The sequence below is a fragment of the Pyrus communis genome, chromosome 8, assembly GCF_963583255.1.
Source record: "Pyrus communis chromosome 8, drPyrComm1.1, whole genome shotgun sequence".
NCBI lineage: Eukaryota > Viridiplantae > Streptophyta > Magnoliopsida > Rosales > Rosaceae > Pyrus > Pyrus communis.
The window spans coordinates 7,245,758-7,258,216 of NC_084810.1; the positions used below are offsets into that span (position 1 = coordinate 7,245,758).

A 12,459-nucleotide genomic window follows, 5' to 3' on the forward strand; every position below is an offset into this window, starting at 1 on the left:
AGAATAATCCCAACACGTGGCGGTGTTCCATTGGATTAGTCCTCGAAGGAATCCCTAATTAAGTCGGTAATCGCTCTATAAAAACACGACTGCCCCGGTCCTCATGCGCTCCATCGTTGAGAATTCAGAGAAAAATCAGACGCACGCCAATTCCTTCAACCTCTTCAAACTACTCTCTCGATTCGCTTCCTAGGTTCGTATTCTGTTATCTTAAATTCCTTTTCGCTTTTCTTTTTGCTGTTGATATACTATTTGCGGATGAAAGTTCTGATTTAGGGATGCTATTAACCGAAATCTGCTTGAAATTATTGTTTAATTTGCCGAGAATCCACGAGTCTGTAGGGAATCCTTTGATTTAATTATTTATGTTTTTGTTTGATTATTTGCCGCAATCCAAATTTGTTTGTATGAATTCCAAGAAATACTACGGATTATCGACCGATGTTGGATGGAATTCGGTCAATTTTGTCTAGATTTCCCAAGGTTTTGATTATTCTGTTGTGATTTGAGATTTTATTGTGAATTAAATTGTGTTTTTTCATATATATTATCGATGATGATGAAATCTAAGGCTTGTTTCTCAAGAACATTCGCAGTGGCCGCCTAAGAGCTTTCGCCTTTTGCCAGGCTTGAGAGCTAATGCTGCTTGACTCTTCCTTGGATGTCTGCGATTTTTTAAAATTTAATGCTAATCTGTTTTGAGTCTATTAGTATGATGATTTTTGTTGATTTAGATCTTAAAATATACGGTGTGGAATTTTGGGTTTTGATTTGTGTTCTGCTATTTACTATTGTTTTAGTCATTCTTTAGTTTTTGATGCTCGCGTACTGGTATTCATCAAATTTTGAAAGGAACTCTTTAGGATCTTCAACATCTTTATGAATTTTTTTTTTGATTAAATATTTGTGTGATTAAATCAGTTATATTTGGACATTCAGTTTTGCTTCAAGAATGAACACTGATTTTTAGGGATGTTATATGTGAACAGATGCAGATCTTTGTGAAAACCCTCACAGGCAAGACGATCACCCTCGAGGTTGAAAGCTCTGACACAATTGATAATGTCAAAGCCAAGATTCAAGACAAGGAAGGCATTCCCCCAGACCAGCAGAGGCTGATCTTTGCTGGCAAGCAGCTTGAAGATGGCCGCACACTCGCTGACTACAACATCCAGAAGGAGTCCACTCTCCACCTGGTGCTTCGTCTCCGTGGTGGCATGCAAATCTTTGTCAAGACACTTACCGGAAAGACCATCACCTTGGAAGTTGAAAGCTCGGATACCATTGATAATGTGAAGGCAAAGATCCAGGACAAGGAGGGTATTCCCCCAGACCAGCAGAGGCTCATCTTCGCTGGTAAGCAGCTGGAGGATGGTCGCACGCTTGCCGATTATAACATTCAAAAGGAATCGACTCTCCACTTGGTTCTCCGACTGCGTGGTGGTATGCAAATCTTCGTGAAGACCTTGACCGGGAAGACCATCACTCTGGAAGTTGAAAGTTCTGATACAATTGACAATGTGAAGACCAAAATCCAGGATAAGGAGGGCATTCCCCCAGACCAGCAGCGGTTGATCTTTGCAGGTAAGCAGCTCGAGGATGGAAGGACACTTGCTGATTACAACATTCAAAAGGAGTCCACCCTGCACCTGGTACTTCGTCTGCGTGGTGGGATGCAGATCTTTGTGAAGACATTGACTGGGAAGACGATAACGTTGGAGGTAGAGAGTTCTGATACCATTGATAATGTGAAGGCAAAGATCCAGGACAAGGAGGGCATTCCTCCGGACCAGCAGAGACTCATCTTTGCCGGTAAGCAGCTGGAGGACGGAAGGACTCTTGCGGATTACAACATCCAAAAGGAGTCTACCCTTCACCTTGTCCTTCGCCTCCGCGGTGGTTTCTGAATTCTGAATGATGCTTGTGATCTCAACCTGCACCGAACAGGGAAGAGTTTAATTTTGGGATCTTCAACATCTTTGTGATTCGTACTCCAACTTTGACCAATGGATGGATCACCCTAATACTACGTAGTTAATGAATAAAAGTAGTTTTATATGCATCTACTGGGTTTCCGTTTCCGTTTGCATTAGAAATTTCTATTTTACGTGCCTCTGTATTGCTCCTTGATCTTGTGTTTGGGTGTTTGGAACTGAAGATGTCGATACCTCTTCACTTTTCCTGCCGGTCCTGAGAATTTGGGGCCCTAGGCGAGCTTTCGAAGTGGGACCCTTAAATTCTCTGATTTTCGGTTATTTGTATATTGATTTGTATAAAAAAGAATTCGCTAAATACATAAAAGGTTCTATTTTTCACATCAAATGTCATTAAAAATTAATATCAATAGAAGATAAATATACAAACATTATTTAAATATTACACGATTCACGTTTTTAGACACAAATGTACTAAATGTTTGAAGTCAATTGTTTAAGATTGAGAGTGAAAAACAATAAAACTTGATTGACGAGTGTAATAAATTCAACGCCAATTGTTTCTCTTGTGTTTTTTTTCTTCTTCTAAAATCAACATCACACTAACGAATTGAATATTAAAATAATTCATTGAATAAAAACTTATTGAAAAGAAAAATATATAATTCAAAGTTTTGATTACCTTAAAGTACAATATTTAAGACCATATGATAGTTGGTTTAAACATACAATAGAAATGGAAAGAATGAGAAGTTGGTTTAAACATTCGATAGAAATGGAGAGAATGTTGAAAGAAAAAAGATTTCAAAAGACTTGAGTTTTATAACTTTATATGCATTTGGACAGATGAATTGACAGTAAATTTGAAAAACAAGAAAAATTAAGAAAAATCTAGTGATTGAAAGGCAGCTTCGTGCTTCGAACTCAACGTTTCCACTGCACTAGTAAATGAATTATGATATTTCTTACTTTTTTTAATATTTATATATTAATTACAGGATATAAATTTTTTTTTGAGGCCCTTCCGAAGTGGGGGCCCTAGGCAGGCGCCAACTTGGGCTACCCTCAGAGCCGACCCTGTTCCTACGTGACAGCAGATGATTTCATTTGGGATCTGCACAAGTTGTTTGCCAATATTCTTTCAAGTATCTGTTGTTCTACTTGGACCTTGGTGTTTGCTTGTACATTTCATTAAAAATAACGTAGTTTAGTAGACGAAAACAGTAGACGAAAACGTTGTGTATTATTAAAAAAAACCATGCGACTAAAAGTTAATGAAAGATTAAATTCTCAAAGATGACTCTTTACGTAATGTCGAAAACTTGTACATTTCATTAAAAAAAACCGTGCCTCTGTATTGCACCTTGGTACATATTTAATCTCCACTGATCTCCTCCTCACCAACAGCTAATTACTATAAATAAATTTAAAAAAAAAAAATTCTCAAATGCAAAATTAAGAAAAAGTAAAAATATATTTATTTTTATTGCTTTTTATGTAAATTTATTTTGTTTGTTAATTACTTTTGCCCAGTAAAGGGCTACTATTTGACTAATCTTGGCGTGCAAGAAATATCCCAACACGTGGTGGTGTTCCATTGAATTAGTCCTCGTAGGATTCCCTAATGTGTAGAGACTTTTAAAAAGTATTTGTAATCCTCAATACATCTAAACTTTTATAAAACCTTTTAAATTTCTAACTGAATACCCTGAAATTATTAAATCCTTGAAACACCCTCAGAATCTCAGTCGGTAATCGCTCTGTAAAAACACGACTGCCCCCGTCCTCAACCCCTCCATCGTTCAGAATTCAGAGAAAAATCAGACGCACGCCCATTCCTTCAACCTCTTCAAACTTCTCTCTCGGTTCGCTTCCAAGGTTCGTATTCTGTTATCTTGAATTCCTTCAACCCCTACATCTAAGAGCTTTCGCCTTTCGCCGGGCTTGAGAGCTAGTGCTGCTTTATCCTTCCTTGGATGTCTGAGATTTTGTTAAAATTCGAGGCTAATCTGTTCTGACTCTACTACCACCTGGATTTTGTGTTGATTTAGATGTAGAAATATATCGGATGGTATTTTTGGTTTTGGTTTGTGTTTTGGATTGCTTGTATGTCTATGTGTTTTCACTTTTCACTCAGTTGTTTAGTAGTGGATGAAATTGTTAGTATACTCGTATCAAAGTTGAACAAAACTCTTTAGAATCTTCAGTCTGTCTTAAATAATTTATATTAAGAAGCTAAAGCTGATGCGATTCGAGAATCTTCAACTTCTGAAGCATTCCCTAGGGATTTTTTATGTGAACAGATGCAGATCTTTGTGAAAACCCTCACAGGCAAGACCATCACCCTCGAGGTTGAAAGCTCTGACACAATTGATAATGTCAAAGCCAAGATTCAAGACAAGGAAGGCATCCCCCCAGACCAGCAGAGGCTCATCTTTGCTGGCAAGCAGCTTGAAGACGGCCGCACACTCGCTGACTACAACATCCAGAAGGAGTCCACTCTCCACCTGGTGCTTCGTCTCCGTGGTGGCATGCAAATCTTTGTCAAGATGCTGACTGGAAAGACCATCACCTTGGAAGTTGAAAGCTCGGATACCATTGATAATGTGAAGGCAAAGATCCAGGACAAGGAGGGTATTTCCCCAGACCATCAGAGGCTCATCTTCGCTTGTAAGCAGCTTGAGCTTGGGGATGGTCTCACGCTTGCCGATTATAACATTCAAAAGGAATCGACTCTCCACTTGGTGCTCCGACTGCGTGGTGGTATGCAAATCTTCGTGAAGACCTTGACTGGAAAGACCATCACTCTGGAAGTTGAAAGTTGTGATACAATTGATAATGTGAAGGCCAAAATCCAGGATAAGGAGGGCATTCCCCCAGACCAGCAGCGGTTGATCTTTGCAGGCAAGCAGCTTGAAGACGGCCGCACAATCGCTGACTACAACATTCAAAAGGAGTCCACCCTGCACCTGGTACTTCGTCTGCGTGGTGGGATACATATCTTTGTGAACACATTGATGTTGAAGATCAACACCAGCCCATTTGGTGTTTGGATTCTAGAAGATTCTAGCAGCAAGTCTTCCATAAGGCTGCAATGGATCTAGATTTTTCTAGTTCAAATATGCATGGAAGGTGGTCAGTGAAGAAGCATTAAATATAGAACTATCTAAGCTAAGTAGTCCTTTGTAGAAAGGACTAGAAGGTTGTTTCTTAAGTCGGTGGAAGGGTGTGTGCATGATCAATGCACTAGCAAATTCTAGGATAGTATAAGTCGGCAAACATGCCTTATAAATATGTATGCATGAGTGTTGTAACGCAACCAAGTAGCCTACAAGTGAGAGTAGTCTTGTGAAGAGTGTGAGTGGTCTGGAGTGTCTCTAAAAAGAGAGTGTCATAGCTTCTAAGTTGTGTCTTTGAGAGTTCTTGAGTTGTAATATTTTGTGAGTGTAATATAAATGATTTGTTTACTTGTTTTGTCTTTCCAACGCTTGTGTGAGAGTTGTGTACTCAAATTTTTCCTCAACAATTGACTAGGAAGACGATAACGTTGGAGGTCGAGAGTAGTGATACCATTGATAATGCGAAAGCAAAGATCCAGGACAAGGAGGGCATTCCTCCGGACCAGCAGAGACTCATCTATGCCGGTAAGCAGCTGGAGGACGGAAGGACTCTTGCGGATTACAACATCCAAAAGGAGTCTACCCTTCACCTTGTCCTTCGCCTCCGTGGGGGTTTCTGAATTCGGAATGATGCTTGTGATCTCATCCTTCACTGAACAGGGAATAGTTTAATTTTGGTTTTGGATTTTCGTCCTCCAACTTCGACCAATGGATGGGTCACCCTAATACTATATAGTTAATGAATAGAAGTACTTTCATATGCATCTGCTGGGTTTCCGATTCCGTTTGCATTTGAAATTTCTATTTTACGTGCCTTTGTATTGCTCTTTGATCTTGTGTTTGGATGTTTGGGACTGAAGATGTCGATACCTCGTCACTTTTCCTGCGTGACTGCAGATGGATTCATTTGGGAGTGTTTGTTAATATTCTTTCAAGTATCTGTTGTTCTACTTGGACCTTGGTGTTTGCCTGTACATTTCATTAAAAATAACTTTGTTTAGTAGACGAAAACAAAAAGGCTTGTTTGGTATCCTATCCAAAAGCGTTCATCATTTCTCAAGAACCCATTTGGTTTAAAATGTTAGTCTACTTAACATTACTATTGAAAGAAATAGAAAGAAGAGAACAGCTCCACGAGCACAAGTCCAAGAAAAGCAAATTAATTTTGAGTTTTTCGGAGTAGGTATTCTTTGTCTCCAATTTAGGACGATCATATGTTGTTCCAATAGACTCTAAAAAGACCGTCTTGCACTTCAATTGATTTTTTTTTTTTCCTTTTAATTTTTGCACATAAAGAGTGCACCAATGACCTTTTAGGACACCAATTGTAACATCCCGTCCCGAAACTAACGAAACGTACGTGTGAATTTACAATTTTACCCCCTAGCTGTTATTTTACGTGTATTTTTGTGTTGTGTGGTGTTGTAGGACCACACACAATCATACATTTTCTTTTTCTTCCCGGGATTCCCTCCCTCATTCCCTCACTCTGTCTTTCTCTGTCTCTCTCTCTCTCTCTCTCTCTCCCCGAGTCCATCTTCTTCTTCTTCTCTTCTCAACATAAGGATATACACACAAACACATTCAAATCTTCACCAATCGAGAAACCAAGACCACCCTCGTGCTCGTGAGGCTGAGAGGAGTCCAGTGGTGCCAATTCCAGGTAAGAACTTTGACGTTTTCACGTCGTTTCGATGAGGTCCGATTTGAACACTGTTCATGCAAACCTAAACTAGCTTGTTTTTGCAATTTCTAAGCTTGTAGATGTGTTTGTGAGGTCCCAAGGAGCCTCGGAGTGGTTCGTTGGACGAGTTTGGACGTCGGGATCGTCCTGTGCAAAGTTGGCCGAGTTTTGACCTTGAAGACAGGTGAGATTCCTTAATTTTTAGGCCTTAAAACTAGTCTAACGTTGTTCTACTAGTCCTAAGCTTCATTTTGGTATAAAGAACGTGAAAAATGGTTGAAAAACGAAGGAGAAAACTTAGTTTGAAAATTACCCAGTTTTCCGGCGCCGGAGTCTCGCCGGAGAAGACAGGGGAATATTCCGTTAAGTTTAACGGAATATTCTTAACGGCAGTGACGGAATCTGGTTAGATTTAACAGAATATTCCGTCAGTTTGACGGAATATTCCTGACGGCGTCTGTTGACACCGTCAGTGTGCAGTGCACGTGGCCGCGCGTGGGGGCACGTAGGTCCGTGCCTGTTCAGGCGCGTGGGGGCGCGTGCGTGGTCCAAAAATTATTTTAAAAATATGGGTGTGATCCTGAGGTTGTGTAGGTCACGTTGGTATATTCAATTGTCCAATTTGAGCAATGTATGAGAAGTTATTACGAGAAGTTGCTTAGGTGCTTTTAAATTAACGTTTTCGTAACTTTGTCGCGTTTAGGTGATTCGTATTCCGAGGACGAGCGTACACACTCGAGGCAGGGGGGCTACGACCCTTCTAATTATCAGTGAGTGGGCTTTTGTTTTCCGTATATACCTATATGCATATTAATTCCCAGAAATAGATTAAAAAGAATAATTGTTTTATGCCATACATTTTATTATTAATACTTATGCATCATCACATGCATTAGTAACGGCATACATTTATATATGTGTATTGGTGCTGTGGACGCACAGGTAAGTGCCAGGTAAGTGGTATTTATGTTTGTATGCAATAGTAGTTTGAGATGCTTAGAGAGCTCATAATCTGCACCCCCGGTGTTAGTGCTCCCGCCCAGAGAGGGGCAGAGTCCTTCACGTGATGTTCACCCGCACCACACGCTCGCCTTGGATCCAAGTTAGGTGCAAGCCTTGTCGTGCAGACCACATTAGGTGGTTCCGACTCGTAGGTGACCCGCGATTATTCGCATAGTCTTCACGTGATCGTAGCACTAGAGCGTATGTATTACACCCAGTCCTGTCGTACAGACCACGTTAGGTGGTGCCGACTCGTGTGCAGATTCAGATGTTGAGTTGAGATTGGAGCTCTATAGGCAGCGGTACATGTCACGTTAGGTGACTCCCGGCTGCCAGATTATATGTTATTGATGTGAATTTACGCTTGAGCATTCATATTTGATTATGAGATTCTGTTGTGGCATATTCTCAAGCATGAATGGCATATTGTGAGCATGAATGGCATATTGCAGAGCATGATTGACATATCTATACATACGTATATATGTTCATTTTCTGGGAAGTATACAGGTTTTACGGCGAGGGGTTAGAATGTATTTTGCTAAAGAGTTTTCAAAGAACTTTGTTTTTGCCCACTCACGCTTTTGTTTTTGCGCCCCTCCAGGTTCTAGTGGTCTAGCAAGTTCGGTGGTTTATCCCAGAGGGCGTCCCGGCATTTCTGACAGACATTCACCATTGTAGGGTCACCTTCGGGTGTATATATGTCGTATCTTTCCTTTTCGACTGCTGTAGACTTGCTCTGAATTGTGTCTCACATACACTAGTACTTTGTATGCTATTAGGATTTTAATTATTAGTACTTTTATATTACCTTCTCATTAGCTTCCGCACGCGCACATGGCTACGTCACCTTCGTGCGACGGCCAGCACGCCCTGATCTCGGTCGGGGTGTGTCGGCTTGGTATCAGAGCCTAGGTTTGGCAGTCCTGTGTCTTTGTGAGTATTCTAATAGTTGGTGTCTTCTGTCAGAATCATGCCGCCTCGTCGGGAACCACGTCGCTCAGATGAGTCTAGTTTCCCCGATCTTACTCAGTTGGGGGAAGTGATTGCCACAACCCTTCAAACAGTGATGCGCCCTCCCCAGAGGACTCCTCTGGAAACTATTTATAACCTGAAGTTAGAAAAGTTTAAAGGTAATGAGGGTCACGAAGGCGCAGAGCGTTGGTTGGAACACATAGAGAAGACTTTCCGTGTGTTGCATAACCAGGGGAACCTTCCGATGGAAAGGTGGGTTGAGACAACCTCTTGGTTTCTGGAGATGGAGTCTGCAGCTTGGTGGGAGCAAGAACTTCGTAGGTTGACTCCAGCTCAGAGGACCGATTGGAATGTTTTCAAGGACGTGTTTCAGAGGAGATTTGTACCCCCTGAGTATATCGATCGTAAGAAACAGGAATTCACTGAGTTGAAACAGCGAAAGATGACGGCTAACGAGTATTATCGTAAGTTCACTGATTTGTCTCGTTACTATCCTGATGTCGCTGGTAATCCGGCGGAGATGCTTCGTCGTTTTCGCTTGGGCACTAGAAAGAGATGGCGTTCTATGGCCACTACTACTCACTGTGAGTCCTACCAGGAGTTCTATGAGATACTGTTGAGGGTAGAGGACTCAGAGAATATGTCGAGTGACAGTGATGAAAAGAAAGATGACAAAGGGAAAAGTCAAGTGTCGCTTGGGCCTCGCCAAACTCAGAACTTCAAAAGGGGTGGTGCCAGTTCGAGTTCGTCTAGTGGTGGTTTCAGTGCCTCTGGACAAAGACGTGGAGGTAGGTTTTATGGAGGTGCTCGAGGCCAGAGACAAGGTGATGGTGGTCGAAATCGAGTTCCATTTTGCCGTAGGTGTAATAACCGACACTTCGGCGAGTGCAGGCAGATTAGCGGTAGTTGTTTCACATGTGGACAGGTGGGACATAGAGCGGTGAATTGTCCCCAGGGTCAGCAGCAGAAGCCGCAGCAGACCTTTATGCCGCCACCTGCACCGATTCGACAAATCCAAGGTCCGAGTAATTATGGTCAAGCAGGTAGAGGTGGTGCCTATCACTATCAGGGTGATGTTGTTCCCTATGCTCCGGGACCGTATCAGTACCCCCAGGACCCGTATTCACAAGGTGGTTATCCCCCGTATTCCAACAACTACATGCCGTATCCTCCAGCTCCAACGGGTGGTTCTCAGTGGTACCAAGGATGACAGTATCAGCAGGGTGAGATTGCCACTAGTAGTGCAGGGTCTTCGAGACAGATGGGTCAGCACAGTCAGGGGCGTGGAGCTCAAGGTCGCGGTGTTCAAGCGAGCAGAGGTCGTGGCGGACGACAGCAGGGCCAGGGGCGTATTCACAATATTTCCCTGCAAGATGCTCAGAACAACCCGGACTTGATAATGGGTACGTTAAACATTCTTGGTTATTTTGCTAGAGTCTTAATTGATTGTGGAGCTACACATTCCGTTATTTCTCATACATTTGCTCAAGTAACGCAACCTCGCCCCACACCTCTAGGGTACGATTTAGAGTTCGCTATGCCTAGAGGAGAGAGATGTGTTGTAGATTGTATGTACCCAGGATGTCCAGTGATAGTAGAGGGTGTTGTTATGCCCGCGGATCTTATCCCGTTAGATATTGTCGATTTTGATGTGATTTTGGGCAACGATTGGTTGCACTTCTATCGTGCCAACATTGATTGTTACGGGAAAGTAGTTACGTTTCACCGTCCTGGATTACCTGAGGTTACTTTTGTGGGTGAGCAGAGTGGAGTAAGACATGGTGTTATTTCGGCTTTGCGAGCAAAGAAGTTGTCTAAAGGTTGTCAGGGATATCTAGCTCATGTGGTGCTAGAGGAGGCCGTTCCTAGCAGAATTGAGGATGTGAGAGTGGTTAGACACTTCCCTGATGTTTTTCCTGAAGATTTACCTGGTTTACCCCCAGATCGAGATGTGGATTTCACTATTGAGTTACTTCCAGGTACTAATCCTATTTCATTAACTCCTTATCGTATGGCTCCTGCTGAGTTAAGGGAATTGAAAGTGCAGTTACAGGAATTAGTGGATAAGGGATTTATTCAGCCTAGTACTTCACCTTGGGGCGCTCCAGTGTTGTTTGTGAAAAAGAAAGATGGGACTTTGAGGCTATGTATCGACTACAGGCAATTGAATCGGGTGACGATTAAAAACCGTTATCCATTGCCTCGTATCGATGATTTGTTTGATCAGCTGAGAGGTTCTTGTGTATTTTCTAAAATAGACTTGAGGTCTGGGTACTATCAGCTGAAGATTAGTAGGGATGATGTTCCTAAGACGGCGTTCAGGACTCGTTACGGTCATTACGAGTTTCTGGTTATGCCGTTTGGGTTGACGAATGCACCAGCAGCTTTTATGGATTTAATGAACCGGGTATTCCAGCCTTACTTGGATAGATTTGTTATTGTCTTCATTGACGATATTCTGGTGTATTCTAAGTCCAAAGCAGAACATGTCTGACATCTTACTTTGGTGTTGAAGAGGTTGAGAGAACACCAATTGTATGCTAAGTTTAGCAAGTGCCAGTTCTGGTTAGATCAAGTTGCATTTTTGGGGCACATCATTTCTGCTCAAGGTATTCTTGTTGATCCTCAGAAGGTTGCAGCTGTGGAGAGTTGGGAGCAACCACGAACTGTCACTGAGGTGAGAAGTTTCATTGGTTTGGCGGGATATTATCGGAGGTTCGTTAGGGATTTTTCAGTAATTGCCTTGCCACTGACGAGGTTAACAAGGAAAGACGTTAAGTTTGAGTGGAATGATAAGTGTGAGCAGAGTTTCCAGCAATTAAAGCATTGTCTCACTCATGCACCTGTTTTGACACTCCCGGACGATAGTGGTGATTTCGAGGTTTATAGTGATGCTTCCTTGAATGGTCTGGGATGTGTATTAATGCAGCATGGTAGGGTGATTGTTTATGCTTCGCGGCAGTTGAAAACCCATGAGATGAATTACCCTACACATGATTTGGAGTTGGCTGCTATCATCTTTGCGTTGAAGTTGTGGAGACATTATCTTTACGGAGAGAAGTGTAGGATCTTCACAGATCACAAGAGTCTTCAGTATCTCTTCACCCAGAAGGAACTTAATCTTCGTCAACGGAGGTGGTTGGAGTTGCTCAGCGATTACGATTGCACGATTGACTATCATCCTGGTCGTGCGAACGTAGTAGCCGATGCACTTAGCAGGAAGTCACATGGCCGTATCAATGCGTTGTACGCTAGTCGTGTTCCTCTTTTGGTGGACTTGCGTGCTACGGGAGTAAGGTTAGAAGCAGAAGATCGAGAAGTGGCATTGCTTGCTAATTTTCAAGTTAGGCCAATCTTAGTTGATCGGGTGCTTGAAGCTCAGGTAGCTGATGAACAGATTCAAGAACTAATTCGAGCTCGAGATCAAGGAAGGAGGCGAGATCTCAGAGTTCGTGATTCTGATGGCATGTTGATGTTAAAGGGTAGAATGTACGTGCCTAGTAATGCGGATTTGAAGAAGGAAATTCTCGATGAAGCACATATCTCGGCTTATGCCATGCACCCAGGGGCAACTAAAATGTATCATACTATTCGACCATTTTACTATTGGCCGGGTATAAAAAGGGAGATAGCCGAGTATGTGAGCAGTTGTGCTGTTTGTCAGCAGGTTAAAGCAGAAAGAAGGAAACCGTTTGGGTTGTTGCAGCCGCTTCCCGTTCCAGAGTGGAAATGGGAAAATATCACT

The 12,459-nt window shown here is 42.2% G+C and overlaps 1 protein-coding gene and 1 non-coding gene across 4 annotated transcripts; both read left to right on the plus strand.

Annotated features, from left to right (window-relative positions):
- Positions 1-76: 76 nt before the first annotated feature.
- Positions 77-5,818, plus strand: LOC137741622 (polyubiquitin-like). 3 transcript variants are annotated; one of them, XM_068481319.1, is made up of 4 exons: positions 77-193; positions 990-1,900; positions 4,237-4,953; positions 5,469-5,818. In XM_068481319.1, exons 2-4 carry the CDS (start codon positions 990-992, stop codon positions 5,671-5,673), a joined length of 1,833 nt encoding a protein of 610 aa, XP_068337420.1. In that variant the 5' UTR covers positions 77-193; the 3' UTR covers positions 5,674-5,818. The 3 variants fall into 3 exon arrangements, with proteins under 3 accessions (XP_068337420.1, XP_068337418.1, XP_068337419.1); XM_068481317.1 differs by lacking the exons at positions 990-1,900; positions 5,469-5,818 and having other exon boundaries at positions 95-193; positions 4,238-5,399; XM_068481318.1 differs by lacking the exons at positions 77-193; positions 990-1,900; positions 5,469-5,818 and adding an exon at positions 3,652-3,812 and having other exon boundaries at positions 4,238-5,399.
- Positions 549-673, plus strand: LOC137743946 (small nucleolar RNA SNORD14). Its single transcript, XR_011069552.1, has one exon. It is a non-coding gene; the product is annotated as a small nucleolar RNA SNORD14 (small nucleolar RNA).
- Positions 5,819-12,459: the final 6,641 nt, after the last annotated feature.

What these genes read in the sequence shown, in the direction of transcription:
- LOC137741622 (XM_068481319.1), top strand. Translation starts at nt 990, where the DNA reads ATGCAGATCTTTGTGAAAACCCTCACAGGCAAGACGATCACCCTCGAG. An exon ending in GTCCTTCGCCTCCGCGGTGG is followed by an intron (nt 1,901 to 4,236) that starts TTTCTGAATTCT and finishes TTTATGTGAACA; the next exon opens with GATGCAGATCTTTGTGAAAA. An exon ending in ATCTTTGTGAACACATTGAT is followed by an intron (nt 4,954 to 5,468) that starts GTTGAAGATCAA and finishes ACAATTGACTAG; the next exon opens with GAAGACGATAACGTTGGAGG.